This window comes from Thamnophis sirtalis, unplaced genomic scaffold, assembly GCF_051295495.1.
Source record: "Thamnophis sirtalis isolate CommonGarterSnake01/CBP01778 unplaced genomic scaffold, rThaSir2_p1.2 scaffold_9, whole genome shotgun sequence".
NCBI classification, from domain to species: domain Eukaryota; kingdom Metazoa; phylum Chordata; class Lepidosauria; order Squamata; family Natricidae; genus Thamnophis; species Thamnophis sirtalis.
The window spans coordinates 37397148-37424358 of record NW_028261389.1 but is presented as its reverse complement, the minus strand read 5'-3'; the positions used below and the strand labels follow the sequence as shown (position 1 = coordinate 37424358).

Genomic DNA, 27211 nt, shown 5'->3' with positions numbered 1-27211 from the left:
AAGGTTGTAAAATGAGGCGAAACTCATTTAACAAATGCCTTACTTAGCAACAGAAATTTTGGGCTCAATTGTGGCCATTGTGTCAAGGACTACCTGTATCTGAATGCCATAGGAGTCATGCTTATAGTCAATAATTAACATTACCCCATCTTGTTTTTCCAGTAAGTTTTTCAGTTCATTCTGTTCTTTAGCTATAGATTCTGACTGTAACTGAAGTTGATGCTTAGCTTCTTGACAAGATTTTTCCTGTATAAAAATCAATATTTAATAAGAATTGTTTGTTAAATTACTAAAACACATTACAAATATTACTAATGAACTCTAATATCCTTTCAAATTAGTTTCAAGAACTCACACCACTGTTGAAACAACATAGATCTAAATACAAATTGTAATCACTATGAATTTAAAAGGAAAATATATGAGCGAATGGAGCAAAAGTTGTTATGTAAAGGACATGATGTTTTACCAAGCAATAATATTTTCTTTTCAAAATAGGCTATGAATTTAGGCACCAAGATTTGCATATAATAAGTAAAGTGGTCAATTAAATATTTGTTCACTACTTTCCATAGTCAATGCCATCACCACTAAGATATTGCTTTGAATTTTCACAGGTAGACTGCAAACTGTGAAATTGGTTACATAGAAAATACTTTTATTTAAAATTCAGCACTCACAATTTCTGCTACAGCTGTCTTTCCTCTCTGTTTCTCTTTCTCCAATGCATCCCTTGCTTCTTCCAAAGATTCGTTGCTATTTGACAATTTACCTTTGAGGATTTCAAGTTCTTTTAATAGAGTATCTTTTTCCAGCTTCATTTTCTTCAAATCATCTGTTAATATTTGCAGCTTTTCTTCTAATTCCCTGTGATACTTCAATATTTCTTGATTTAATTTCTCAATTTCTAACTTCAGTTTTTCATTTTCTTCTTCCTGCTTTAATCTTTGTTGGCTTACTTCTTCTAATGTATCATTTTTTTTCTGTAAGTCTAATTGGGCTGTAGATATCCTATATAAATACAATGTATAAAAATGAAATTATTTCAAGTTCAAAATTACATAATTGAGCATTGACTTTTATATAAATTTTCAAATATTCAACAAACTTCCTATACTTTGCTTGGTAAAATTAATGCCACTGTTTCAGTAATATTACTGAATACTGAATTTTATCACTGGAGCTGCCCAGAGTCACCCTGTAGGGGAGAGGAGTGGCCTAAAAATGTAGTAAAATAAAAATAATAAATTATTATATACTAATAAAACAAAAACATTTAGATAGATAGATAGATAGATAGATAGATAGATAGATAGATAGATAGATAGATAGATAGATAGATAGATAGATAGATAGATAGATAGACAAACAGACAGACCGATAGATAGATAGATAGATAGATAGATAGATAGATAGATAGATAGATAGATAGATAGATAGATAGATAGATAGATAGATAGATAGATGTAGATATATCTAAACATGTATAATTCCACGCAGATTTAAGCAAAATGTATAATTCAAAATAAAAGTTATTAGTTTTAACTCCAACAAGGCAACAGAGTACAAAAGAAAAAAAGATGCTAGAAAATTAGAAACTCTGACAAGTTTTAAAATGTGGCTACAACTAAAAGTGGCACATTCAAATAATTTAACATACATTTCTCTCTCTTCCTCTAGTTGTTTGCTCAGTTCTGTAGCTTTGAGGTTCAACTCTGTGTACTGTTTTCTTTGCTGCTCTAGTTCTTGAAGAGCCTTTTCTTTTTGCCCCAAAACTTCATAAAGATCAGTTTCAAGTTTCTGTAATGATAATTTTTAGAAAGCAAATAATCACAACAAAACGTTAATTATATAATGATAACGGAAACCTTAACCCTCTTTGGCTTTACTTATCTTCTCTCAACAAATATGAATATGGAGTCAAAACATTTCGTTCTGCATGGGTCAAACTGGCCTCAGTAAAGTCTAAAGCAATAAGAATTCTTATCCTATCCTCCTCCAAATTTTCAGAGTGCTATCCTTATATCTAGTCATCTCTTCTGGGTAAACATTTAGTTATAGATATGTCAAAAGCAACACCTGTTGACAATGACTACAAAATATGACCAAACGCTCAAATTGCACAGTATTAAAAAAAAAACATTTTGCATAAAATTATTAAGTTAAAAAAAGCCATTTCACCAATCAGTCCTTTAGTTCATGAAGAAAACTACAACAGGTTCACTGAAACTAATTTCTGCAGTTAAATGTAATTATAGAAACATAGCTTTGACTGCTAATACTACCTACTTATTTATTAATATGCTACAACATATTGGCAAGTTTGATCTTTGAATTTGAAACAAAATCCAAATGGAGAATGTACTTAATGGACAGGATCAAGGCTGACCACAATTGTTATATGCTTATCTCCTGTAAACTTTTGAAGAACCTCAAAACTGAATGTGCTAGCAGCAATCATTTTCCTTTCTTCTGAGACTGATTTCATTTGCAGTGGATAATTCTGAAGAGTAATTTTTTAGCCTCAAATCTAATCTTTAGATTTTTTTTATTTTAATTATTGTAGATTACTAATATCCTTTAACATTTTATTTATTTCATTTCTAATCTAATTTTATAACTTAGCTCTATTATTAGTTTCATTTATTTATTGTTATTCTCTATTTTGCAGAGTTGTACTTGCATTCATTGCTTTTTTATTGTTTTTGTCATTACTGGATTGTGCATGCATGCATGCTTGTTTGCATCACAGAAATATCATTTAAATGTACAAATTTCAAACAAAGCAATCTTTGCTTTCTTGCACTTCATTTTTTTTGTCAAAGGAGTTGCTGATACTTTTTTGCAATTTCAAATCTCATAATTTAATTGTTTTTCCAATGTTTTAAGTTCAATGTCTGTAAAAACTTTTTTCCTGATTGTAAAGTTTCTCTATGAAGTTGATCAATGTGTGATTATGTATAGAAATCTGTTTTCTAGTTATCCTCACCCACTAAAAGTTACAATAGTAATAGTAGTATCAATTATTACTATGCTTACAAACTGTCAGTTGGTCTTACCTGAACTGCATGTCTCGAAGGATGGTGTGGGAGCAGTCACAGCTGGGTACTGTCACGCCCATCTGCCCAGAGACTGAGGTAAATCTTGAGGCCATACCTCTACCCCTCCTCTGACTCTCCAGATTAACTGATGATCCAGTCAAGGCATCTCTAGAAGGAAGGGGACAGGGTAACCCCCCCCCCCACTCCCCTCCTTGTCCCTGACTGATCGGTAGCTCTCTCTCAGGCTCACCCTGCGCAGGGCGCACTACAGGTGGGAAGTGACTGCTCCCATGCCATCCTTCGAGACATGCAGTTCAGGAAAGACCAACTGAAAGTCTCCGAAGTGGGGCGTGGGAGGAGTCACATCTGGCACATACCAAAGCTAGGGGTCCCTGGGAGGGTCCATGGGGCCTGAGTCCCCCCGAGTATCCAGCACTCTCTGGAGGACTCTCCTCCCAAAGGACGCGTCTGCGGAGGCAAAGGCATCCAGTCTATAGTGTCTGATGAACGGCGAGGGCGAAGCCCACGCTGCCGCCCTGCAAATGTCTTTGATGGAGGCCAGAGTGGCCCAGGCCGCCAAAGTAGCTGCAGTCCTGCTGGAGTGTGCGGTGATGCCCTCAGGCACCTGCAATCCCCGTGCCTCGTAGGCCTTGGAGATGGCTAGCCTGATCCATCTACTGATGGTGGCTTGGGAGACTTTCGCTCCCCTGGTTCCCAGGTGGTAAGAGACGAAAAGGGCCCTCTGACCGCCTGATGGGCGATATGCGCTTCAGGTAGATACGCAGTGCCCTCCGGACATCCAGGTGATGCCAGGACCTCTCCCTTCCGCTGGTGGGAACTGGACAAAAATTCGGGAGAATAATCTCCTGAGCCCTATGAAAGGGAGAATTAATTTTTGGCATGAAAGCTGGGTCAAGTCTTAGGACCACCCTGTTACTGTGGAATATGCAGAGATCCGCCCTGCGTTAATCTCTGACACCCTCCTGGCTGAGGTAATAGCCACAAGGGACACCACCTTGAGCGTGAGCAGTGAAGATTCACCTCCCTTAGAGACTCGAAGTGTGCTTTCAGGAGAGCCTGGAGCACTGTAGGCAGGTCCCACGAGGGGAAACGGTGAATCACCAGGGGTCTGAAGTTGGTTGCACCCCTGAAGAACCGTTTGATGATGGGAAGTTGGGACAATGACTGTGTGCCCACTCCCCCTAGGATGGTGGCCAGGGCTGAGACCTGCCTTCTGAGGGTGCTAGGGGCCAGGCCCCTCTCCAGGCCATCCTGGAGGAAGTCCAGGACCTGCGGAACCGTGGCCGCTGTCAGATGTATCTGAGCCGAGCGGCACCAGGCCGCAAAGGAGACCCAGATCACATCATAGATGCGAGTGGTGGATCTCCTTCTGGCCACCTCTATGGTTCCTATGACCTTGGTGGAAATCTGGGCCTCTCTTAACTGTGTCCGCTCAATCTCCAGATAGTCAATTGGAGCCAGTCTGGGTCTGGGTGAAGCAGACTCCCCTGGGTAAGGGCTACCTCCTTCAATGGGGGGCAATAGACAGCTCTATCAGATCTGTGAACCAGGGGTGTCGGGGCCAGTATGAAGCCACCAGAATCACCTCTGCCATCTCTAATACCAGCTTCCTGAGCACCCTGGGTAGGAGAGGGAGGGGGGAAAGGCTATAGTGTCTTTACAGAAGACCTGACAGCCACGGGCACCGCAGGGAGTCGTTGTCCATCGCAGGGAGTCGTTGTCCATCGTGTCTGGAACTGCGCTATGAACCTCGGGAGTTGGCCGTTCGTCGGGGAGGTGAAGAGATCCACCGACAGTCTTCCGAACCTCTGGCAGATTTGGCTGAAGATGCTGGGATGAAGTTGCCACTCTCTGTGGTCACCAGGCGGACTGGCTCAGCAGGGAGACGGTACACCACAGAGAGCTCTGGAAGAACCAGTCCAGAGAGCTGTGGACCGCATCCAGTGTGGCGTCCGCTGAGAACTGGGTGGCCGCCATCACCTTTGTGATGTCCTGGAAGAGTCTGACATCCAAAGCCAGGCTTCTGTCACGGAGCTGTTCCAGCCACATTAAGGTAGACCTATTAAAAAAAGGAGGCTGCTGTGGCAGCCCTGATTGCCCATGATACCACCTGGAACATCCTGTGCATGATTATTTCCGCCTTCCTGTCCTCTGGTTTCAGGCAGTTGGAAATGTCTCCTCTCACCACCAGTAAGGAGGATGCCAGGCTTACCACTGGAGTGTCTACTGGTGGAACCTGCAAGGCTTGATCAAAGTTCGCGTTAATGTTATAAAACCTGAGATCATTGCTCCCAGGTGTTGAAAAGGTTCTTGGTTGGGCCCATTGTGATTTGAGCACCTCTAGAAACAGGTCTGGGTAGGGATTTCCTCCTTCTCCGCCTGGTGTCTGTGGAAAGGACCATTCTTGGCTCCCCCACTCTTTCCAGCCTTGGCAGTGTCCTGATTGGTTACTGGGACATCCAGGTCTGCTGTGGCCTTAGCTTTATGCTTTATGGTGGGAATAGGCCCAAGATAGATGGGGCCTCTAGGTCTTGGGCCTCCTCTTCATCAGAGAAACCCACCTCCTTAATCTCCCCCTCTTCTGACTCCGACTCCTCACTAGGCATGGAGGGGGATTCCTCTCTAAGGTCTCTGGAGGTGGAAGGACTGGGTTAGTCTAGATGACCTCGAGGTGTCCTATGGACTGCCTTGTTCCTAGGCCCTTGAAACTGGTGTTGCATGCCCGAGGAGATGCCCTGGGCAATGGCTCTAGCCAAGACCTCCTGGAAGCCCTGAGAGAGCTCTGGGTAGGCTGGAGATAGCTTTGGAGGCTCTGGAGCCATGCTGTGATCAGGGCTTTGCGGAGCCAAGCGCTGTCTCAGCAAGCTGCTATGATGGTGGCCGAAGGGGTGTCCTTGTGCTCCAGAGGGATGAGCTGGAGATAGAGGGGGGATAGGGAGCTACCCCCTCTTTGGGAACCATGTGGCGAGGTCGTTAGGCCGGGAAGATCCCTTGGGAAGGAGGCCCTGACTGGGGATCAGGATCTGGCCAAGGAAGGACTGATCGTGTCCCTATTACTCCTGCCTGCAGCTCTGGTTACCCTTATTTCCTTCTTCGAGTGCTCTCTCCTCAATTTGGAGGTGCACTTTCCTGCTGCGGCTCTGCCCCTCTCCGCAGAGTAGGACCCTCTGGAGTCCCTTCCTCTGAGTCTGTCCCCCTTGGGGAAGCTCTGCCCAGCCCTGCGCTTCTCAAGTTGTCCACCATCGCGTTTACTCACTGTTAGACGATCCCCCCCCCCTCGTTCTCCAAAGAAGCCGGTCCGCAGGCTTTCCGAAGGCTCTCTTCCCTCTCGCTCTGCTCTCCGATGCCGCCGATCCGCAGCTCGAGTCAGGACCGGCCCACCACCAGATGCTGGGGCCCTCCCCAATTGCTGAAGAAGCTCAGGCCCGATTCCCTCTTGGACTGGCGATGTTCACGGGCACTTGCGATCTCTGTGACCAGAGACCAGAATTACACTCCGCGCATGCACTCTCTCGCTTCAAGATGGCGACCATCGACCACGCAGTCCGATCACGTGCTCCACTCTCTTCCTGCTTGCTTGTAGATCCTCTGGAGCAGCCTGTGCTCAAGCCGTGCTATGTGCGCCGGGCCTGGGATCCCCAGCTTCTTCGCCGGACCACTGCTTGGGCCTTTCAGAAGTGCTACCGCTCCTGTGCCAGGCCTCACGGAGCGCACAAGAGGAGGATCGTCCGAAGTCAAAAAAAGAAAACTTCTTCAGGTAAAAACTCCAAAGGAAAAAGCCAAAATGGAAAGAACAAGGGAAAAAGGGGATAATATTTTGCGCAAAGGAGAGCCAGGTATTTAGCTCCTTCTGGGCCGAAGACTGAGGTTAATCTGGAGAGTCAGTGGAGGGATAGAGGTGTGGCCTCAAGATTTACCTCAGTCTCCAGGCAGATGGGCCATGACAATACCCAGCTGTGACTCCTCCCACACTTCACTTCGGAGACTACACATATTTTCCCTATCATTAGCACCAGAAAATTTTAAAACTTAAAACTAATAAAGAACAATTTAAACTGCTTTGGTAAAGAGATTAGAAGCAAATATTCTCCCTTGTGGTTTGTTTTGAGTTGGATTATCCAGGCAGACAAAAACAAATATAGTCTTTTGTTGATCAGTGGACTGTTAGAAATATAACCTCCACCAATTCTGTTGACAGAGTCTGCCTGATGAGTCACCCTCAGTGTGGAAGGAAGCAAAGAAAATATGGTTGCCAATATTCATTGTTGAATTAAGTTTCCTTTGTTTGTTTTAGTACATGTATCTTTATTTCTCAATGCCTAAAATACATTATTATCCTTTTTTCTAGTCTTTATTTTAACAATACTTCTCATCTTTCTTCTCCTATACCAGTGATGGCGAACCTATGGCACGCATGCCACAGGTGGCACGCGGAACCATTTGTCAGGGCACGTGAGGCACTGGCCTGTCAGCGTGCATGCGCCCACTGGCCAGCTGAGTTCACCTTTTTTTAAAGCCATTTTTGGCCCTCCCCAGGCTCCAGAGGCTTTATAGGAGCCTGGGAAGAGCGAAAAGAGCCTCCCCCCCCCCCGGAGGCCCTCCGGAGGCTTCATGAGCTTCCCTGCAGCCTCCGGAACGCAAAAAAACCCATCCCTACGGGCAAACCAGAAGTTCAGGAATGTTTGCTCAGAGGGTCGTTTTGACTGCTCCGGAGGCTTCAGGGAAGCCTCCTGAAGGTCCCTAAAGCCTTCGGAGCGCTCAAAACGACCCTCCGAGCAAACTGGAAGTGACTTCCGGTTTGCTCGGAGGGTCGTTTTGACAGCTTTGGAGGTTTCAGGGAAGCCTCCTGAAGGTCCCTGAAGTCTCCAGAGAGCTTCCTGGGGGGCGGGGGAGGCTGTTTTTGCCCTCCCCAGGCTCCTATAAAGCCTCTGGAGCCTGGGGAGGGTGAAAAAAGCATGCACAAATGGGGGGGTCACGCATTGCATTATCGGTGCGGCACACCTGCACACAACCCCACTGCTCTCCCCTCACTTATGGCATGCGAGCCAAAAAAGGATCGCCATTGCTGTCCTATACATTCTCAGGTTTGCCATTTCATCCTAATTCTTCTATTTCTCAAGACATTCTTGCCATTCTGTTGTTTCTAAAGTGCAGTTGAAAGTGAGGTAAAAATCTCACATTGTTCTAAGGTTCATATTGGTAAGGATTTAGATTAGTGATGGCAAACCTTTTAGGCACCAATTGCCCAAACTGTGCATGTACGCATGCTCAAACTGAAAGGTCCGTGCGAGTGCAAATACGGACATGCGCACCAGGGGTGGGTTCCGGCGGCTGCTGCCGCGAATTGATGCACACTACACAGCCATGCAGTTCTGAAAAAATGCTTCTGCGCATGAGCAAAAAGAAAAAAAACCACCTCTGATGCACATGCACGTGAACCTGGACATGTACACATGCATAGCAGAGATCCAAACACCAGATGGCCGGCGGGAGGCGGGGCATCCCAACACTGGCATCAAGGCAAGAGGTAAGATCTTTTTCTTTCATGAATTTTTGTTTCATTGTTTGCAGGGAAACAGAAGCTTACGAAAGAAACGCTGAGGAGATCTGACCTGGGGCGACGGTGAGATTGCAAGTAGAGAGGGCTATGTGTGACACCTCTGGCATGCCAAAGGTTCGCCATCACAGATTTAGATGATCAGAATTTTTTCTATGGAGAAAGTTAGGCAGAGAAGCATCAATTTTTATAATTCTAAAAATTTGTGTTAGTCGTATTCTAAATGACAAATGAAAAAAGGCATACAAAAAGAAACCAGCAGAGTGTAGCAAAAATTCTCTGTGATTTCTATGCTCCAAAGATTGCTGCTATGGGCCAAAAAACATAACTGGTGCTTTTGGGTTATAGCAAGGATAAGAAAAACACGAATCTTTACATCTTTCTTTCACACTTTCCACAGTTAAAAATGATTTGACTTTTCTTGACTGTCCTTATCTGCTTCTATGTGAAATGAGTTACTGTTTGAGCCGCTCATTTCATATTTAATAATGACTATACTTTGCATCAGCTGTTCTATCTTTCTCATTGCCTCTCCATATAGACACCAGCCACAATTTGAAATATGAACTAAAAGAAATAAATACAAACCTTATGCTGATCTTCCAGTTCTTCTGTTTTTTGCTCTAAATTAAGGTGCTTTTCTTTGTACTCTTTAAGACTGGAGTCCAGCTGTATACAATATTCCTCTTTGTCATGCAGCTTGGAAGCAACTTGATCCAATTGAGTGCTGACTTTTGTTAATTCCTATTAGCAATAATTAAAAAAAAACATTTTTAGACAATCTAATACAGTGACATTAGTTTAAGTATAAAAGAAACACTTTACATCTGAAAACATCCAATATCTAAAACAAAATTAATATGGCTCGTCACATAGTCAGCCAGAAGTTTAGACTTCATTTGGCATTTTCATTCACTAATTCAGTCCTCCCAAAGGACCTGTTATAGGCAGGTGTGAATGCATGGTGATTTTAAAGGCATTGGTGCAGGATGAAAGCTGTTCCAAGTGTAATTTTGTAATTGACTAATGGGGATCTTTTCAATGCCGATGGTGTTCAAGTAATACTGCCAAAGTTTTGGTGTTTAGTTTAGAAGTTTAGTGATACATCTATAACTATTGGTAGTATTTTGCCACTACTTGTTCTACTTCTATATGTGGAATTTTTATTTTGTGCTTTTCTTCATTTTTTTCTCTTCTATTCTCTTCTATTCTGGTGTCCATGTACTACCATGTCCATTATTCAGATTTTTACAGATCCCAAAAACATCCCCCCCCCCAACATTTTATATTTTATTTAGAAATTATAATTTTAAATGTATCACTTGGACTATTTGAGGTAAATATAAAAATAGCATTACAGAGTTACATATTTTAGATGATGATACATAAGATTGACCTTATTTTAAATAAATATTTCTTAATTGTGAAGCCATAGTATAGGTCCTTTCTATTTCTCTCACCTGCTGTTTGTCTTGCAATGCATTCTGGGCAGTATCCAAATGATTCTGAAGGTCTGCTCTCTGAGCAGCTTTTGCTGCCTCCGCTGACAGAAGCAATTCAGTCTTTGCTTTTACCTGACACAGAATTAAAATATAATCACTTAATATTTATAATATTACACAGTTAGCTTATAAAACCTCAGATTTTCCAAGAGTGAACAATTTACTAAGTGTACCACAGCATTATCAATGGATAAGACAGATAAACAGATAAGATATATAGACAGTGGGACAGATAATGCTGTGATACACTTACTAAATTATAAAAATTGAACCAAAATTAATCAGAAAAATTAAACATTGTACATGACTGAAAAACCACAATTCATTTATATTCTAAAATGTGTTACCAATTATGAATAATTTAGCAAAAGACTGTGAAATGCTTGACTTTACTGTTTGATCATAGTATATTAAATTGCTATAAAATTTCATCCAGATATTTGATTCTAAACTCAATTCAAACAAAATTAAATTGATTTTTACAAAGGCATATTTATAAACCACCAAAATCTAAGCAAAGATGTCAATTGCAGTAGAAACCTGTAAGGGATTAAGAGGCTATGTAATCCAATAGTTAAATCAAGCTATGAAACTTTTTTGAATGGCACATCTGTATATCCTGCTCGCCCTGGCATAGAGAAGACCTATTAACTATTTATTGAGAATATGGACAATTCAACCTATCCTGGCCCATTGTCTGTCTTTTGCTTGCACAGACTTTGCTGAGCAATTTAAAGGGGTGAGTTGGCCATCTGAAACTATTGGACATGTTTTATGTGCCCCAAGTCTTTGGCCACTGCTTTCCAGTGCCATTTACCTTTTAGCAGCAGGAGAGTCAAAAAGTTTCCAATGTGCACAAAAAACTCCTTTCCCATTTCTCTTCTATGCCTTGTCACTCACAGCAAGGAGAGAAGGAGGGAAAACAGTTTTTGGGGTACCAGTTTCCCCAAAAGCAAAAAGACCCACTTGACAGAAAAGAGAAAGGGAAGAAATGGGTCTTTTCCTATCAGTTCTGCAATTTCTATAGATCAAAGAACCAGTAGCAGAAGAGAGGAGTCACTCTTCTCTGTGTCTCCCCCAATGGACAGAGGAAGAAGATGGACAAAGAAGGATGCGAAGCATATGTTTTTGGTATAAGTTATCCCAGTAACAAAATGGTCTGATCCCCTTCTAAAAGTCCACGTTTCTGCAGGGATGATATCACGGTTACAAACCAAACCAGCAAAAGAAGAATCCACACTGTGAGCAGAACAGGCCTCTTTACTGGAGTCACAGCTTGGCACATGGTGAACAATACAAGTAAAAGGTTTCTAGCCAGCATTACCAGCTTCTGCTAGCCAGCTGGCTATACGGACTCAGCACACCCCGCCCTCCTGTTCCCGGTTGTTCCTGGCTGGCTCCCTGGCTGGCTCCAGCAAGTACTCTTCAGGCCTGGATGGCTTCTGAACCGACAGCAGCTGGCTTGCCTTCCTGGCTTCTCTCCCAGCATGAGTCCCATCACCCAACACCCATCTTTGTCCCTATGCACCCCCCTCCCCCGTGTGTGTGGCAACTCCGAAACAGCGCGTTGCGGCAACTTTGAATGGCGCACTGTCTCGGACGTTGACAGATGTTACATACACAGGCATTTCCCCTTCCCTCCAACAGCTTGTTGAACACCTGTCCAAAGCTTTGATATGTTTGTCTATTGGCCTTCCAGAAGACCACAGGAATACACCACCATCTGATTTTTTTCTAACCTAGTATCTATGTATACCTTTTAAAAACTATAATGCAAAGTAACATCTTCAATACACTATTTTCTCAGTACTCTCACGGAGATGAAAAAACTGCAGTCATAATAAAGGGGATACTCAAGACCAAGATTTATCATTGCTTATTCCCCACCACAATGAGCTATTAGATAAAAATCTATGGAAGCAAAGGTTTCAATAATCTTCTCACATCTGTGCCATAGAGACAAGAGAAAAACATGTAAGCCCAAAGTTCACTCAGAGCAGTTTCATCACAATAAAATAGTGACATAATATCCGAATGCAGCCAGTGTATACAATGCTTACAAATTTAAAACTTTCTGGAGCTTAGCTTAATAGAGAGGTGTTACTGGGTTTGTGAAAATTAAATTAGTATTCCTATCCCTTATATTTTACATAAGTAAAAATGCAAAGTTAGATCACCTGCAAATCAAGTTGCATTACTTTTTCTTTACTTTCACTTAGCTGATTATGTAGCTCACTGATAGTTGTTTCCAATGAAAGTACATGATCTTGAGATGCTCTTAAATGGGATTTCTGTTCCTGCACTTGCTCATGCAAATTTTCTAGGGCCTGTTTATGACTTTCTGATTGATTCTTCAATTTTTCTGCCAGCTGTGTTACCTATATGAAAAATAAAGAAAAACAATGATAAAATATTGAGATTAAAACTGGCTGTGGACCAGTCCTGATGTTTTATGTCTCGAGACCTGGGTATCCTTTGCAATTTCTTCTTCAAGTGGCTTTTGCATGTCTGTTAAAGATCTAGAACAGTGGTTCCCAAAGTGGGCGGTACCGCCCCCTGGGGGGTGGGATGATTTAGGGGGGTGCTAAGAGGCAAGGCGGGGCAGGGGGGCGCTAAGAGGCAAGGGAGGTGGCAGAGGAGTGCTGGAGGTGTTCTGCTGTACTGTACGCCCGACTTGCCTAACTCAGCACACAGGCGCAGAAGGAAATGTGATGGGACCGTAAGCGAGAGTCCTTCCCCGCGCAGCTTGTGTGAAGGTGGCGGCTCTGTCTCGCCTCACCAGGAACCGGCGACGCCGCACCTTTGGGAAGGCTTGGGTCTCGCGCACGCCTTCAATGGGTAGAAGGGCTGGGTTCTTCGTCGTGCGAGACTGGCAGTTAAAACTGCTCCTCCAGCTCCGTGGGGCAGCGGCCATGAACCATAAACGTAGCAATGGAATTGTCTTCCCTGCTTCTCACCGGTTTTCCCACCTTCCTTCTCCACGGCCCCCTGTTATTTAACAAATGGGCATGTGGGTGAACAGCTTCACAAGAGCCCAAGATCCTGTCCCACCCAACATGAGTGCACGGAGACCATTTCTGCTGTGTAGAAACTGAGCTGCTGCCTCCGTAAAAAATTGCAAGGGGAAGCTGAAATTTTGGGATGTGATCCTAAGAGGAAGAGCGTCTACTCCGCTTAAACTACTTTCTCGTGTAAATAAGCGTACAAAAGAGGTTGTGGATTGTAATCCTTTCATGCTGGGACAGGGCGTGATTTTGCAACTACTTCATAGATGCACGTTTTTTTTTCTATAGTATTAGTATTGTTAATAGGATTCTTTTAAAAATCATCTGGATTAATAAACAATCTTAATCTTGCCCACTGCTGGAAATACTCCAGAAAATGTGTTTTAAATTAGTAATAATTTTTATAGCATTAGCTGGCTGGCTGATCTGCTGAAAGAGGGAGGCACGTTTTGTTCAGAATAGTTTGTGGAATTGAGACAAGTGGTTCTCAAGCATTGACACACCTAATAAAAGTAGCTTACAGTGCAGTTTAACATCATGTCCTGACTACATCCTTGTGTTTCCCCCCAAAATGAATTGTCATTGCCCTGATCTCATTCCCAGTAATGAGTGAAATATCTTTAATCATTAGTTGTACTAGCTATAAAGTGGCATTTTTCCTCCTTTCCTATTGACTTTGCTTGTCAGAAGGTCACAAAAGTGATCAACATGACCCCAGGACACTGCAACCATCATAAATATGACTATGTTGCCAAGTGTCTGAATTTTCATCACGTGGGCATGGGAATGGTGCAATGGTTATAAGTGTAAAAAGCAGTCATAACTCAATTCTTTCAGTGCCATTGTAACTTCATACTGTCACTGAACTAACAGTTGTAAGATAAGAACCACTTGTATTTCATAAATTGCTAGGGAAGATACAAACTTGCTCTCTTCCTGCCTACATTCCAAACTCTGCTATCTCTTTGCTCTCTGAAAAGCCTTTTTCCTCCTGCTGCAGACTACAGGTAGTCCTCAGATTATGACTATAATTGAGCCCAAAATTTCTTTTGTTAAGTGAATTTTGCCCTGTTTTATTATCTTTCTTGCCACTTGTTAAATGGATCACTGCACTTGTTACTAACGTTGTTAAGTGAATCTGGCTTCTCCATTGACTTTGCCTTGTCAGAAGGTTGCAAAAGATGATCATATGACCTCAGGACACTGCAACCATCATAAATACAGTATGAGTCAGTTGCCAAGCATCCAAATTTTGATCTTACGACCATGGGGATGCTACAATGGTCATAAGAGCCGAGGTGGCGCAGTGGAAGAGCCGAGGTGGCGCAGTGGTTAGAGTGCTATACTGCAGCCACTTCAGCTGACTGTTATCTGCAGTTCAGCTGTTCAAATCTCACCGGCTCAGGGTTGACTCAGCCTTCCATCCTTCCGAGGTGGGTAAAATGAGGACCCAGAATGTGGGGGTGATATGCTGACTCTGTAAACCGCTTAGAGAGGGCTGAAAGCCCTATGAAGCGGTATATAAGTCTAACTGCTATTGCTATTGCTATAACTGTCAAAATGGTCATAAGTCACTTTTTCAATACCTTTTCAATGATGAAGATTTTGATCGTTTGCTGCTTCATACAGAAGTTCGTTGGCTATCAAAAGAGACGCTTTTACAATCTTTTTGACACTGTTGTGGAGTTTTTTGAAGACAAGAATGCCTTGCTCAGTGGTGAACTCAAAGAGATCAGGCATGACATTGCTTATTTATCAGAACTATTTGCAAAGTTCAATGAAGTGAATTTGCAGTTGCAAGGAAATTAAGTCAATTCTTATTAAGGCAAAATCTGTCATCTCTACATTTATTTCAAAGTTAACTCTATTCAAGCACAATATAGGCCATTGCAAGCTATACCAATTTCCAAGCTTCTCTGAGCTAGAAGAGAAAGGTGGGATACAAGATGATGACCTTCAAGTTTTTTGTGACCATTTGGACATGCTGCATAAAGATATGTCTGAGCGATATCAGGATCTTCTTTGATGGAAATTCCAGATTGGGTGATAAAACCATTTTCAGATACCAAGAGAAGATGGGATAGAGGAGGAACAACTCATAGAGCTGTAAAATGACATTGAACTGAAGCCAAAGTTTTAAAAATTGTACCAAGAGTTTTGGTTACAGAAAGAAATTTCTGATTGCTATCTTGCACTATGGACAGTTGTTAAGAAGTTCCTTGTTGCATTTCCAAAATCATATTTGGTGGAACGTGGCTTCAGTGTGGTCATCCAACTTCTCTCCAAGCAAAGAAATCGACTCCAGATTACTGAACGTGGTGATTTAAGACTCCTGCTAAGTGACTTAAAACCAGACATTGGGAAACTGGTATCACTTCATCAAGCCCATCCATCACCTGCACTGGCTACCCATTGGTCTCCGGACACGCTTCAAGGTGCTAGTCGTTACTTATAAAGCCCTGCATGGCATCGGACCTGGGTACCTGAGAGACCGCCTCCTGCCAATTACCTCCCAAAGACCGATTCGATCTCACAGGCTTAGCCTTCTCCGGGTTCCATCGGCCAGCCAATGTCGGCTGGCAACCTCCCGGGGGAGAGCCTTCTCTGTTGCTGCGCCGGCCCTCTGGAATGAGCTCCCCATGGAGATCCAGACCCTTACTACCCTCCCGGCCTTCCGTAAAGCGACCGACAGGCTGGGGGCTGTTGAAATATCCAGCCCCGCCTCAATTGTGAATGTTGTGCATTTTTAAATTCTTTGTATTGTCTTATTTATTTCCCTTTCCCTGTTTATTGTGAGCCACCCGGAGTCCTTCGGGAGTGGGCGGCATACAAAACTAATAAACAACAAACAACAACAAACAACACATTAAGAATTTACTGAACAGTGAAGTAGTTACTAAATTTAATAAATTCTGAGCTCAATTGTGGTTGTAAGTTGAGGACTACCTGCAACAGGGACTTTAGGCAACAAGAAGTGACCCATGAAGTAACAAAATATGTCACTTTTAAAATACTGTCGTCTAACAAATTTGGAATTTTTACTTTGAAAACTTCTTACCTGTTCCTGCAAAGCATGATTCTTCTCTTGTAACTGATTTAGAACTGCTGTTTCTCCTTCACCAGCTTGAATTTTTGCATACAAGTCTTCCCTTTCTTTTTCTAGCAGAGAAATATTCTCCTTACTCTTTTGTAGCAGGGCTTCAAGGTTTTGGATTTTTTGATCTTTATCACCAATCTGACGTAGAACTTGCTCTAAATCATTCTTGGAAAGGGGGAATACAATTGCTAAATATATCTAGGAACATAATTTCTGCATACTAAATTTACAGAGAGCTCATGGCCCCCTTTTTAACAAAAACAACTTGAAGCCATTTTTCTTCTTTATGTAATTAAATAGAAAGTTTAACCATGAACGTTAAAAAGTACAATCAAAATAAAATGTTTGTAATGAGGAACATACAAGAGAAAATGACTGTTTAAAACATAAAAGTTTTTATTCATTTTTCAGAAAAAAAACAGGAAGAAGAAAGAGAAAAAGACATGATACATCTCTAAAGCCTATGCAAATGAATTAATGGTATCTGCCACAAATTCTGCCACAAATAATGATAAAGTGCTACGTATTAATGAAATATATAGATTTGAAGGTAAATTTCCTACTTTGAATTGAGCTTCAGAAATGCAGTTGCCTATAACAATGCTTCAAAACAAAAATATGTCAAATTCTGAACCCCTTGATATGTCATGCCTAATGAGAGTTCCATTAAATAGCATAACAGTCCATTTATAAATCATCAAAACTTAATTCTATCAAGCTCCTTATCTTGTAGTAGTAACTATAACCTGCATTTTAACAAAAATATTTCTTCTTGTAGCACTATCAGGCCTTGAGCCTTTTGGAACTGGGCCATGGGAGTGCACGCATCCCTACTCGTGCAGCAGCATGCCCATGTGCATGCTTTCCAATTGCGCAAGCAGTGTCCGTGCATGCCCATTGCTCACTCAAATGGAGCTGCATGCACATGTACACTTGTCCACCACGCATGTGGAACCATCCCCTCTCCCCTCCCCACTGGTCCGCAAAGCCAAAAAGGTTGGGGAACTCTGTTCTAGCACACGAGAAATATGTTGGGCTTTTTTCTTAGCAGCAAAATTCTCTTACCTGGGCTTCTCGAAGTTTGGCTGTCGTACTTTGCTGAAGATTCTGCTGCTCTTGATGCTGCTGCTTCGTTTTGTCTAATTGATGTTGCAATTCAGTTGTATTTGCCGCTTTTTCCTTTAGCTTAGAAAAATAGTCACAGACTGTTGACTGAAAACTGACAAGCACAATTTAGTAGTTTAATAGTTTATAATTTACTCTAATACTGAAGTATTTTATATCAGATGCCTTTTTATTAGAATTAGAAGTCGTGTAATATTTGTCCTAAAAGTTTTTTTTAATAAAAAACAGTCACTTCAACAACTTTTCCAACAAAATCAAAAGGTTATAACAACATTATAACAGTAGGTGATTGATTCCTATATTACATTTGGCATTCTTCATTAGGAAAGATGCATAGAAAAATAAAGTTCTGTTTTTTCTCATTATCAACTACTCTGAGAAAATTGTAATTTTAGATACCACTCATTAATTAGGCAGCAAAAGCAATAATCTTTATAATTCTTACACATACTCAGTTAAAAGGTTGGACCTAACCCTGAAAATATCTTGAGAAGCAGACATCAAGAACTCCCTGCCTAATGATGAAGAATTAATACCCTGATCCATTATGTTTAATGAAGGATTAAGGAATTTTGGAAGATATATTTCATTAAAGCAAGCAAAGGGAAGAGACATGCAAGACAAAGTTTTCTGGTTACTAATCTCAAAACACAAATTCAACTCAACCAAAATTATATTCTGAATGTAATTCTTACCTCCTCTTCAGCACGTGAAAGTTTTAACTGAATGTCAGCCATTTGCTGTTCCTTTTCCATCAGCTTTTCACTAGATAGCTGTCTCTGCTCTTTTAGTCGCCCCTGTGCTTCTCCAAGTTGATGTTCTGTTTCCAGAAGTTTATTGTGTAACTGGAAATGAAAACAAGCTTCATTTTGATGAACATGCCATGCTTTGTTTGCTTTTTTAATCTACTGTGCTTGCATACAAATGCTATCAACACATTCAGTCCTAGTAAGTTGTGGACAGCCATACATCTGGCCCAACTCAGTTCATGCTTCTCTTCCAATCACAAATAAACTGCAGCTCAAATAATGAGAGCAGCTTTATATTTTGTTTTCCCAAATCAATCCACTGCAAGATAAAAGTTTCTTCACTAATGACTGCAGATTTTGAACTACTGTAAGTCCATGTATATGCTAAATAATATGCTAAATAAATAAATGCAGATCTTTATTTACTAGAGTAGATAAAGTCTATTGGTCTAGTCCAAATAGCTGGACAGATGTCACACTGCTAGCTTTCATGCCTAAGAGTGAACTTAAACCTGGATGGTCCAATACCTTAACCACTATACATTGGCTCTACTTTATTTGTATAAAACCAATAATGTATATTTAGTAAAATACATTTATATGACTAGATTGCCTTAACTGACTTAAACCACAGAATAATCTACAGGATTTTTTTTTCTTCAGACAAGTTAAACCTGTGTCTAAACTGCACTGGGAAGCGGGGAGCAAGTAAACACAGTCTTGTTATTGTATCATGAGATTAACCAAAACATATGAACTGTATGCGGAGGTTGATTGATTTAGCTTGGAAAGTACTAAACTGGAGTTGATGTAGAGCTATCACAGGTGATGGAAGAGAAGAGATGAAAATTATCTGAAAGACTAGCAGGAAAAGATTACGGGTTTTGGAGAGGAGGGGAAGCAGCTGGTTAACTGAAAACTAACTGCTGGATTTACACAGTTTTGGCTTCTGAAAGATCTGCAATTTCCAAGATGAAATGAAGATCACTATGAGTTCTAAAGTGATGATGGAAAAGGACCAGAGTTCAAGGGATCGTGTCTAACATACCAGAGGGAGAAGTGGGAAAAACCTAAGTTGATTCTGGTGGCCACAAGATCTTACCAGCTAATAGTGATTAATGTTCTTGATTAACTCTAAGGGGAACCTACTAATATCTATGCACACTTAAATATAGTTTAAGTCAGGCAAAAACTAACAAAGCAGAAAGCTCCAGAGGCAGAGAAAAAGTTAATTGCTAATTGGCAGAATAATGTTCTGGTTTATTGCAGGTAAGGTGTCTTTGAAATCAAATGTAGAGGCAGGAGGGAGAAACATTATTGCTTAAACTGCTTAAGCTAAATGGTACTTTCAGGATTAATTTGTATGATGCTAAGATTCTAAGACTGCTTTATTTGATATATCATTAATTTAAAACAATAGTTTACAGAAAATATTTGCATGCTGTAGTTGGCTGTTTTATTTTTAAAAAAAGTTTTATTTCTGTCTAAATATGAAAAAGGTATAGGAATTCTTGGTCAATATGTGAAATCAGGCTTTATAATTTATTTGCTTAAGAATGGATAAACTTAATTTTACCTGATTGAGCTCATTTTGAAGCAGCAGGCTTCGCTGTTCTTGTTCTTCCCTTTGTTGTTGTAGCTGCTTGTATTCTGCTTTAAGATGCTGGTTCTTGGCTTCAGCTTCTGACAATTCTTCCTTAAGTTTTTGGCTTGCTTCTCTCTTTTCACACAATTCTTTCTGCAATCTCTGTAATGAGTCCTCCGATGCAGACAGTCTTGCCTGAAGTTGTTGACAGTCCAATTCCTTTTGATTAAGAGTTGCTTGCAGATTCCTTTTACCCAATGATTCTTCATTTTGTCTCTCTTCTAACTGAGTATATTCCAATTCTTTCTTTTTTAATTTTTCCAGTAGTTTCTAAAATTGAATTGTGGATAATATTAAGATTGTATTTCATTAATTTTAAATAAAATAAGCAGATGGATCAAAAATGCAAAATTAGTATTTTAATATAAAAACATGCATGACTACATATACCATTGAGAGTCCCAAAATGAAGGTTTATGTTATTTTTCTTGTAATAAGACAATATTCTGAGTTTGGATTTTTATTATTCCACTATACTATCAAGAAGGACCCTAAACCGAGAAGATGCAATTTTACTTTTCCTGTTGCTTGCAAGCAGTTGCAACCATAACCATGTGAGCTTCAGAACCAAAGATAATGTTTTTGCAAGTATGTAAAAGGGGATGCGGTGGCTCAGTGGCTAACGCGCTGAACTTTTCGATCAGAAAAGTTGGCAGTTCAAATGCCTAGCACCACATAACGAAGTGAGTTCCAATTACTTGTCCCAACTTCTGCCAACCTAGCAGTTCGAAAGCATGTAAAAATGCAAGTAGAAAAAATAGGAACCAACTTTGGTGGGAAGGTAACATCATTCCGTGCGCCTTTGGCATTTAGTCATGCCGGCCACATGACCACGGAGACGTTTTCAGACAAAGCTGGCTCTTTGGCTTTGAAACGGAGATGAGCACCGCCCCCTAGAGTCGGTAACGAGTAGCACATATGTGCAAAGGAAACCTTTACCTTATAGCTATATAAATGCTGTAAGAATAGAAAGTATACTTGCTGCATTAGGATCAACAGAAAAATACTGCATGATTATAATGGAAATTTGATATCAATCCATGGTTCCTAAAGGGCTAGCATCTCTGACTTGTTTTTCAAAATACATGAGTCCATAATCCAAGAACAGATCTTGGCTTAATTTTGTCAAGTTAGAAGAGGAATTCATCAATGACCTCAAAAAGTAATATCAGAGGCTTCATGATTTGTATAACTGATAAGACTTTATCTTGAGAATTGAACAAGATCATCAATCTGTTGCTTTCAAAATACAAATAACAATATTTTTACCCGATTTTTCTGTGCAAATTCATTAACTGAAGTTTGAAGTTTCTGGATCTCTTGTACATATGTAGCAACTTCTTGTGGTCCTTTAGCAAGTTCTGTATTTAACTTATTAATGGTAGCCTATGGGAGGGAGGGAGGGAAGGAGGGAGGGAGGGAGGGAAGGAGGGAGGGAGGGAGGGAATAAAAAATATATTTTTAATTCAACAAGAATAGATTCCCATAAAATAATTACGGAATCCATAACAAAAGTTTATGTCATCAAAAAATAAAGTTATTTAAATATATACTATACAAAGTATATATGGAAACATTGTTCTATATAAATTCTTCAAATATTACTAGTAAAAAAGAGGAAAGAATGTCACAATTGTATCACAAAAGCATGATTCCTGCTTGGTTTCTGCTATCAGCAAGAAAAGCTACTACATAAATAAAGCAATTTTAACATAATGGCTAAGGATCAGTTACTTATATTCTTGCCAAATCCAGATCTGAAGTGAAGGGTTCCCTTTTCTCTATTTCAACTCAGATTGGCAGGAAAAATATAGTGGATGCCATCAGACAATATGTACTAGTAATTTTCCTGATCCTAGTAAAATGTACCGTATTTTTCGGAGTATAAGGCACATCTTTTTCCCTCAAAAAAGAGAGTGAAAATCTGGGTGCGTCTTATACAGAATACAGCATTTTTGGCCTCCTGAAACCCCGCCCCCTTTGCAAAAATGGCCGTGCATAGCCTTTAGGTTTCCAGAGTGCTCCTAGGGGCTGGGGAGGACAAAAATGAGGAAAAATGGGGCGTTTTTTGCTCATTCCCCCCCCCAGCCCCCAGGAGCACTCTATAAGTCTCCTAAAGACTATGCATGCCATTTTTTGGACAAAAAACAGGCTTTTTTGCTCATTTTTGACCCCTCCAGCCCACAGGAGGACTCTACCAGCCTCCTAAAAGCTATGCATGCCCTTTTCTGTCAAAAAAAGGGCCCGTTTACATGAAAAATGGGCCACTTTTGGAGGTCTATGGAGTGCAAAAAAAATTTTTTTAATTTGCCTCTTCAAAATCTTGGTGCATCTTATATTCTGGTGCATCTTATACTCTGAAAAATATGGTAATTCTTAAACCTCTTTATAAAATACTTCACGACTCCTGTTAATAGAATTTTCTTTATAAAAGCAAGTCTCCTATTCTCTTAAAACGATTTCCAGGGTCTCTTCCAGCTCTTGTTAATTGTGTTGTGTTATTCTTTCTTTGATCATGTGTATCCATCCCATCTGGAATGATGTAGGATCTCCTGCCATGGGTCCATTGTCCCTTTCAACCTTATTATTCTACATTATATGTTTTAGACAGAGAAAAGTCTCATTTTAAAATTAAAAGCTAAAATTCTAGTTTTGTTCCACAAAAATAAAGGAAGATATTAATAATGAATACATAAATAGAAATGTTTGTGAATATAAAGAGTGTTTTATAAACACATAAACAGGGATGTCTATACGTGTTTGTACATGGTGAAAAACAATTAAATTGTACTTCTTAATGGTAATAGGGGATTTCCATGTATTTAGTATAAACTATTCTTATTATTTTGTACATCGTATTACTTTAGATACTCATTGTCATAGAATAAATTCACTAGGGCCTAAGCACTAGAACGTGTATCCTCTTCCTGTTCCTTTCCATCCAACCTTATCTTTAAATATTACTTTTTCATGAGTTCTGAAAATAAGGTTTGGAGAAACAAATAAGGGTTTTTAAAACTGCACTTTATGCGGAAAAGGATATATGTGGGTGAATATAGCACTTATTAAAACTTCAGTTTTGCAAGATACGTGAATGAAAACAGAAAAAAGAACTTGTGTATATCCTTTAGAAATCTAATGGTAACTAGGCAACAACTTATAGTTGTTCTGAGTGCTTAAATAAAATAAATATATTAGAGTAAAACTAGTACGTCAGAACATAATGAACATAACTTTATATTAAAAGTGAATACTATACTTGGGATTTGGTTGCAGGACAGATTTCAGGGTAAATGATGTGTAGTAGAAGGAGATAAAGAGAGGGAAATATTATCAGTGCGTAGATTCATTTGAATTACATAAACTCCCATGAACAATAATGAAAAAGTACCAGTAAGAAAAAACAAAGGCTTTTTAGAGTTTTCTTTAAATCTGACAGAGTTCTCATTATAAGATGCAAAGTGAATTTCTTCACTCTACAAAAATTCACTCCTGACCACGATACATCTTCAAACATTAAACACTCAATAAAATATAAGGGACTACATCAATGGCCAGCCTATTACAACTGCTCTCATGGGCTATGTTTCCTAAAGTACTGTCCTTCAGGCATGTTCATCTGCAATCTTTGTAAAGGTAGTTGGGAAATACAATCTATTGCCATGAGAGCACTATTTTGGGAAAAAAAAACTGATATGCACTTTTGGATCAGTCTTCTTTTTCTGATTTACTAGAACTGTATTTATCCAGCATTTTTGCAGAATTTACTTACTATTCCTTTCAGCCCTAAAAATAGTCCTCATGTGACTCATGAAACCACCTAACAAATTTGAAAAAAATTAAATCCCAAAAGAGTATATCAGAATGTTTTGTTGCAAATTCATTAAGAACAGACAAAATATAGATACTGATACCAATCACATATAGTCACTGGAAATCTGGCTAATTTAATTGTGAAAATAGTTTGTAAAATAAGTGCAAAAAAAGGATTGGTGGCTTGTAAATACATGCACAAATTAGTTCTTATCTGGTTTGTTATTTGTAGTTACCTTTGAAAAGAGGTGTAAAGGTTAGAGTATTACCTCAAATTTAAAGACCTCCACAGAAAGCAGCCAAAAAAAAATGATGGGTGAATGAAAAAGAAAACAATGATAAATGTTATTTCAACATTAGACAGAATGTTCATGGATCACTTAAATCAGTAGCGTGATGCTGATAAAACATGCACATATAATCGGGATGGACGTCAGTGATTTTAAAGCCAATGTAGACAAAATCACAATTCTCAGCAGATTCTACATGAAAGTTATATGATCAAAAGAAGAAAAATATACAAGTGTTGCTTTGCATTTTCAATCAGAAAATATTTGTTTTGTAAATGACTAAACCTGCAATCAGAGATAGAAAGGTTTTCCCATCCTCTGCCTACCACAGGAATACAAATTATAGCATCTCCTAGAGAAGGCTGCCTCAGGTATCATTCTTTTCATGTGAAGCAAGCTAAGGCTCAGTCTGGTCAGATTTTTTCAGCTCCTAAATCTGAGATTAATCCTTAATGGTTCCAATGATGCAGAATATATCCAATTTCTACTGCTTCCTGCAGATATTCTCATCCATAGACTTGTTCCTAGAGTTGCTTCTTCTGCCACTTTTTACAGTAGTTGACAGTTACTTTCTTCTGATGAATGTTCTTTCTTAGAATCTGAAAATTAGCTATCAGAGACCCAATCCTTTAATTTTTTCAACAAGAACTTCTGGAGTTGTCACTTCTATGTTTCCATTTCCTCACAGGTTTGGAAACGCACAATGTATCTTAAACAGAGTTGAGAAGTAGTTAAGAACCATTAAGCCAAATAAAGAGATTAATACTGCACTGACTGGGTCTACATGCTGCATTTAAGCAGAATGTAGATTGATTCTGACTTAGTATGCTTTGTAAGCCCAGTGATTTTCTTTTAAAGTTTACAGTAAGTGAATATAACCACTTTGACTAATTTGGCAATAACAGTTAATGAAAATCTCTGTTTTGTACAAAAAGGCAAAAAGAACCAATTAGGCACAATCTAATGACGTGTCCATGAAAAACAAAAATAATATGTTAAAAATACTGAATAAATAAGACAATGTATGCAGAACTCAAAATCTAGAAAGTTGACTTATTTAAGGATTTTATGTACCCTAACAACCCAATCAAGAATATCAAGCAGGATTATAATTTAATCAAGTTACACTTTGCATCAGGGTACAACAATGCAATGTAATATAGTATGTAATTACTGGAATAAACACTGCTGAACTCAATACAGATAGTTCTCAACTTATGACAACTGGGACCAGAATATCCACTGCTATGTAAGGCAATTTACCTGATTTTATAAGCTTTTTTGCTGTGGTCATTAAGCAAATCACCATGATCATTAAATGAATCACAGTCATTAAGCAAATTTGGTTTCCCCCATTGAGTTTACTTGTCAGAAAGCAGCTGCGAAAGTTGCAAATGGTACACGTGTGACCCAGCATGCTGCAACCACCAGCAAGCACCCAAATTTTGATCACATGGCAAGGGGATACTGTGACAGTCGTGAGAACCAATTCTAAGTGATATTTTTGAATGTCATCATAATTTTGGTCACTGTATGAATGGTCATAAGTCAAGGACTACTTGTAGGATTTACAAATAAGAAGATATATTACAATTGAATTACACAATTGTAATATATCTCTGAAATATATTTTACTTTTATTTATAAATGATAAAGTAGTAAGAAAATATATCCCACAGTTATTTATCATTTTCAAAAATCTACAAATCTGTCTTAATGAATAGAATATCATGTTTGGCAAACTTGATTAAATATATTTCAAAGACAGTGGCATAATTAATATGCAATATTTTCATATTAATTTCCTATCACAAAATTATACACAAGGACTTCTTATTAGAGCTTATATGCGATGTTTCCAGGAAATAAATGTTTGAGAGAAGTAACTAAAAATATCTAATTTTACTTAATGTAATATTATTTTTATATATATATAGCTATATAGAGCTATAAAATATCACCTTACAATTATTTTATCAATTATTTTATCATTACAGAACTGTCTGACATAACACAAAAATGAATTTTAATATGCAAAACTATTTTATGTTAATTTTGACATGGCTTCAGAACTTCAAAACAAAATATTAATTGAGTAAGATAAGTGAGTTCTAAGACAAATTTTTATAAGCATGACATGCCCATCTTCTAACTGGTAGAGGTTTGATTAACGAATAAAAAAGTGAACAAGAACTAAACTGAACTGAAACTGTCTAGAGAACATCTAAGATAATTTCTTTTATAATTATGTAACTAGAGAATTTCCAAAAGGGAAAGAGAGTTAACTTGCAGCAAAAAGAGTTGCATTGTACCACCAATAAATGACACATTTTCATCATACAGCTTTCTACTAATACAATCACATTAAATTATAAAAGTATGGTTCATATTCAAATGTTTTGACTAGATTAATTACCTCTGCATTTGTATATTCTGCTCTCAAATGATTGCATTCATCTTTCAGTTTCTCAGATTCTTTCTCACATTCCAAAGTCATCTTATCCATCAATGTTTGAACTTGGACTAATTCCTTCTTTAGAACTGCAACATCTTCTACCCCGGGTCTTTGAAGCTTTAGAAAACAGCAATATAAAAATCAGTATTACAAAGTTTAGAATGAAATTATATTTTCAATATGGTTTATAAAATTACAGTGTAAAACCAATTTGTGTGTGTGTGTGTGTGCCTGTGTGCGTTTGTGCGTGTGAATATATTTTCCATATTCCATACTCCAGTCTTAAAGCTACTTAATTTCATAAAAAACGTTACAGTATACTCAAATATAACTAAAATACCTCTATGTTGCAGTTCCAGTATATTTTTCTTAGCTTTCTGCTATTTTTTTAAAAAATCTTGAACTTATTTTGTTAAAATACTATGCAGCTAAATACACTTTAACTACTTAGAGACATTCAACATCAATATTTTCAACTATTGATTAATTAATAATTAATGATTAATTAATCATAGGGTTAACAGACATTGAAGGCACAATAACTTTTGAAAACCATAAGACTATGCATAAACCACATTGAAAAATCCTTGAAATAGTTGCGTCTTTTCCTAGAATTCCATAGCTGCTATACAAACTAGTGAAAAGAGACATTAGACTTAAAAGTGTCCTGAATAGCTATTCAATTTGCCCATGAGCACTCAAAAACACATTATGGAATCAAAGGGCTCCTTGTCCAGCTTTGACTGGTGCACTAATGAAAGTCTTAAAGGTCATAAATAATCCAGGTCACATGGATTATTGCAAGACAAACTGGAGAACTGTAAAGGAACTTTACATAGACTTTCCTTTCAGGACTATTCAAAAATTCCCATTGATGCAAAACAGTAGTCCACTTTATAACTGCTGCAAAC

At 39.1% G+C, this 27211-nt stretch overlaps 1 protein-coding gene across 2 annotated transcripts in view; it reads right to left on the bottom strand.

Moving 5' to 3' along the window:
* Positions 1–27211, bottom strand: part of EEA1 (early endosome antigen 1) — a 66508-nt gene that overhangs the window by 19063 nt on the left and 20234 nt on the right. The window contains exons 9-21 of one of the 2 annotated variants that reach the window (XM_087723358.1): positions 26262–26417; positions 23825–23839; positions 21012–21128; positions 19674–20012; positions 18044–18193; positions 17289–17408; positions 16185–16388; positions 12299–12499; positions 10080–10193; positions 9208–9363; positions 1661–1800; positions 681–1011; positions 145–246 (exon numbers count right to left, since the gene is read on the bottom strand). In XM_087723358.1, the coding sequence (XP_087579484.1) occupies positions 145–246; positions 681–1011; positions 1661–1800; positions 9208–9363; positions 10080–10193; positions 12299–12499; positions 16185–16388; positions 17289–17408; positions 18044–18193; positions 19674–20012; positions 21012–21128; positions 23825–23839; positions 26262–26417 (2145 nt within the window). The remainder of the gene's footprint in view (positions 1–144; positions 247–680; positions 1012–1660; positions 1801–9207; positions 9364–10079; positions 10194–12298; positions 12500–16184; positions 16389–17288; positions 17409–18043; positions 18194–19673; positions 20013–21011; positions 21129–23824; positions 23840–26261; positions 26418–27211) is intronic. The other variant, XM_087723359.1, reaches the window with a different exon arrangement.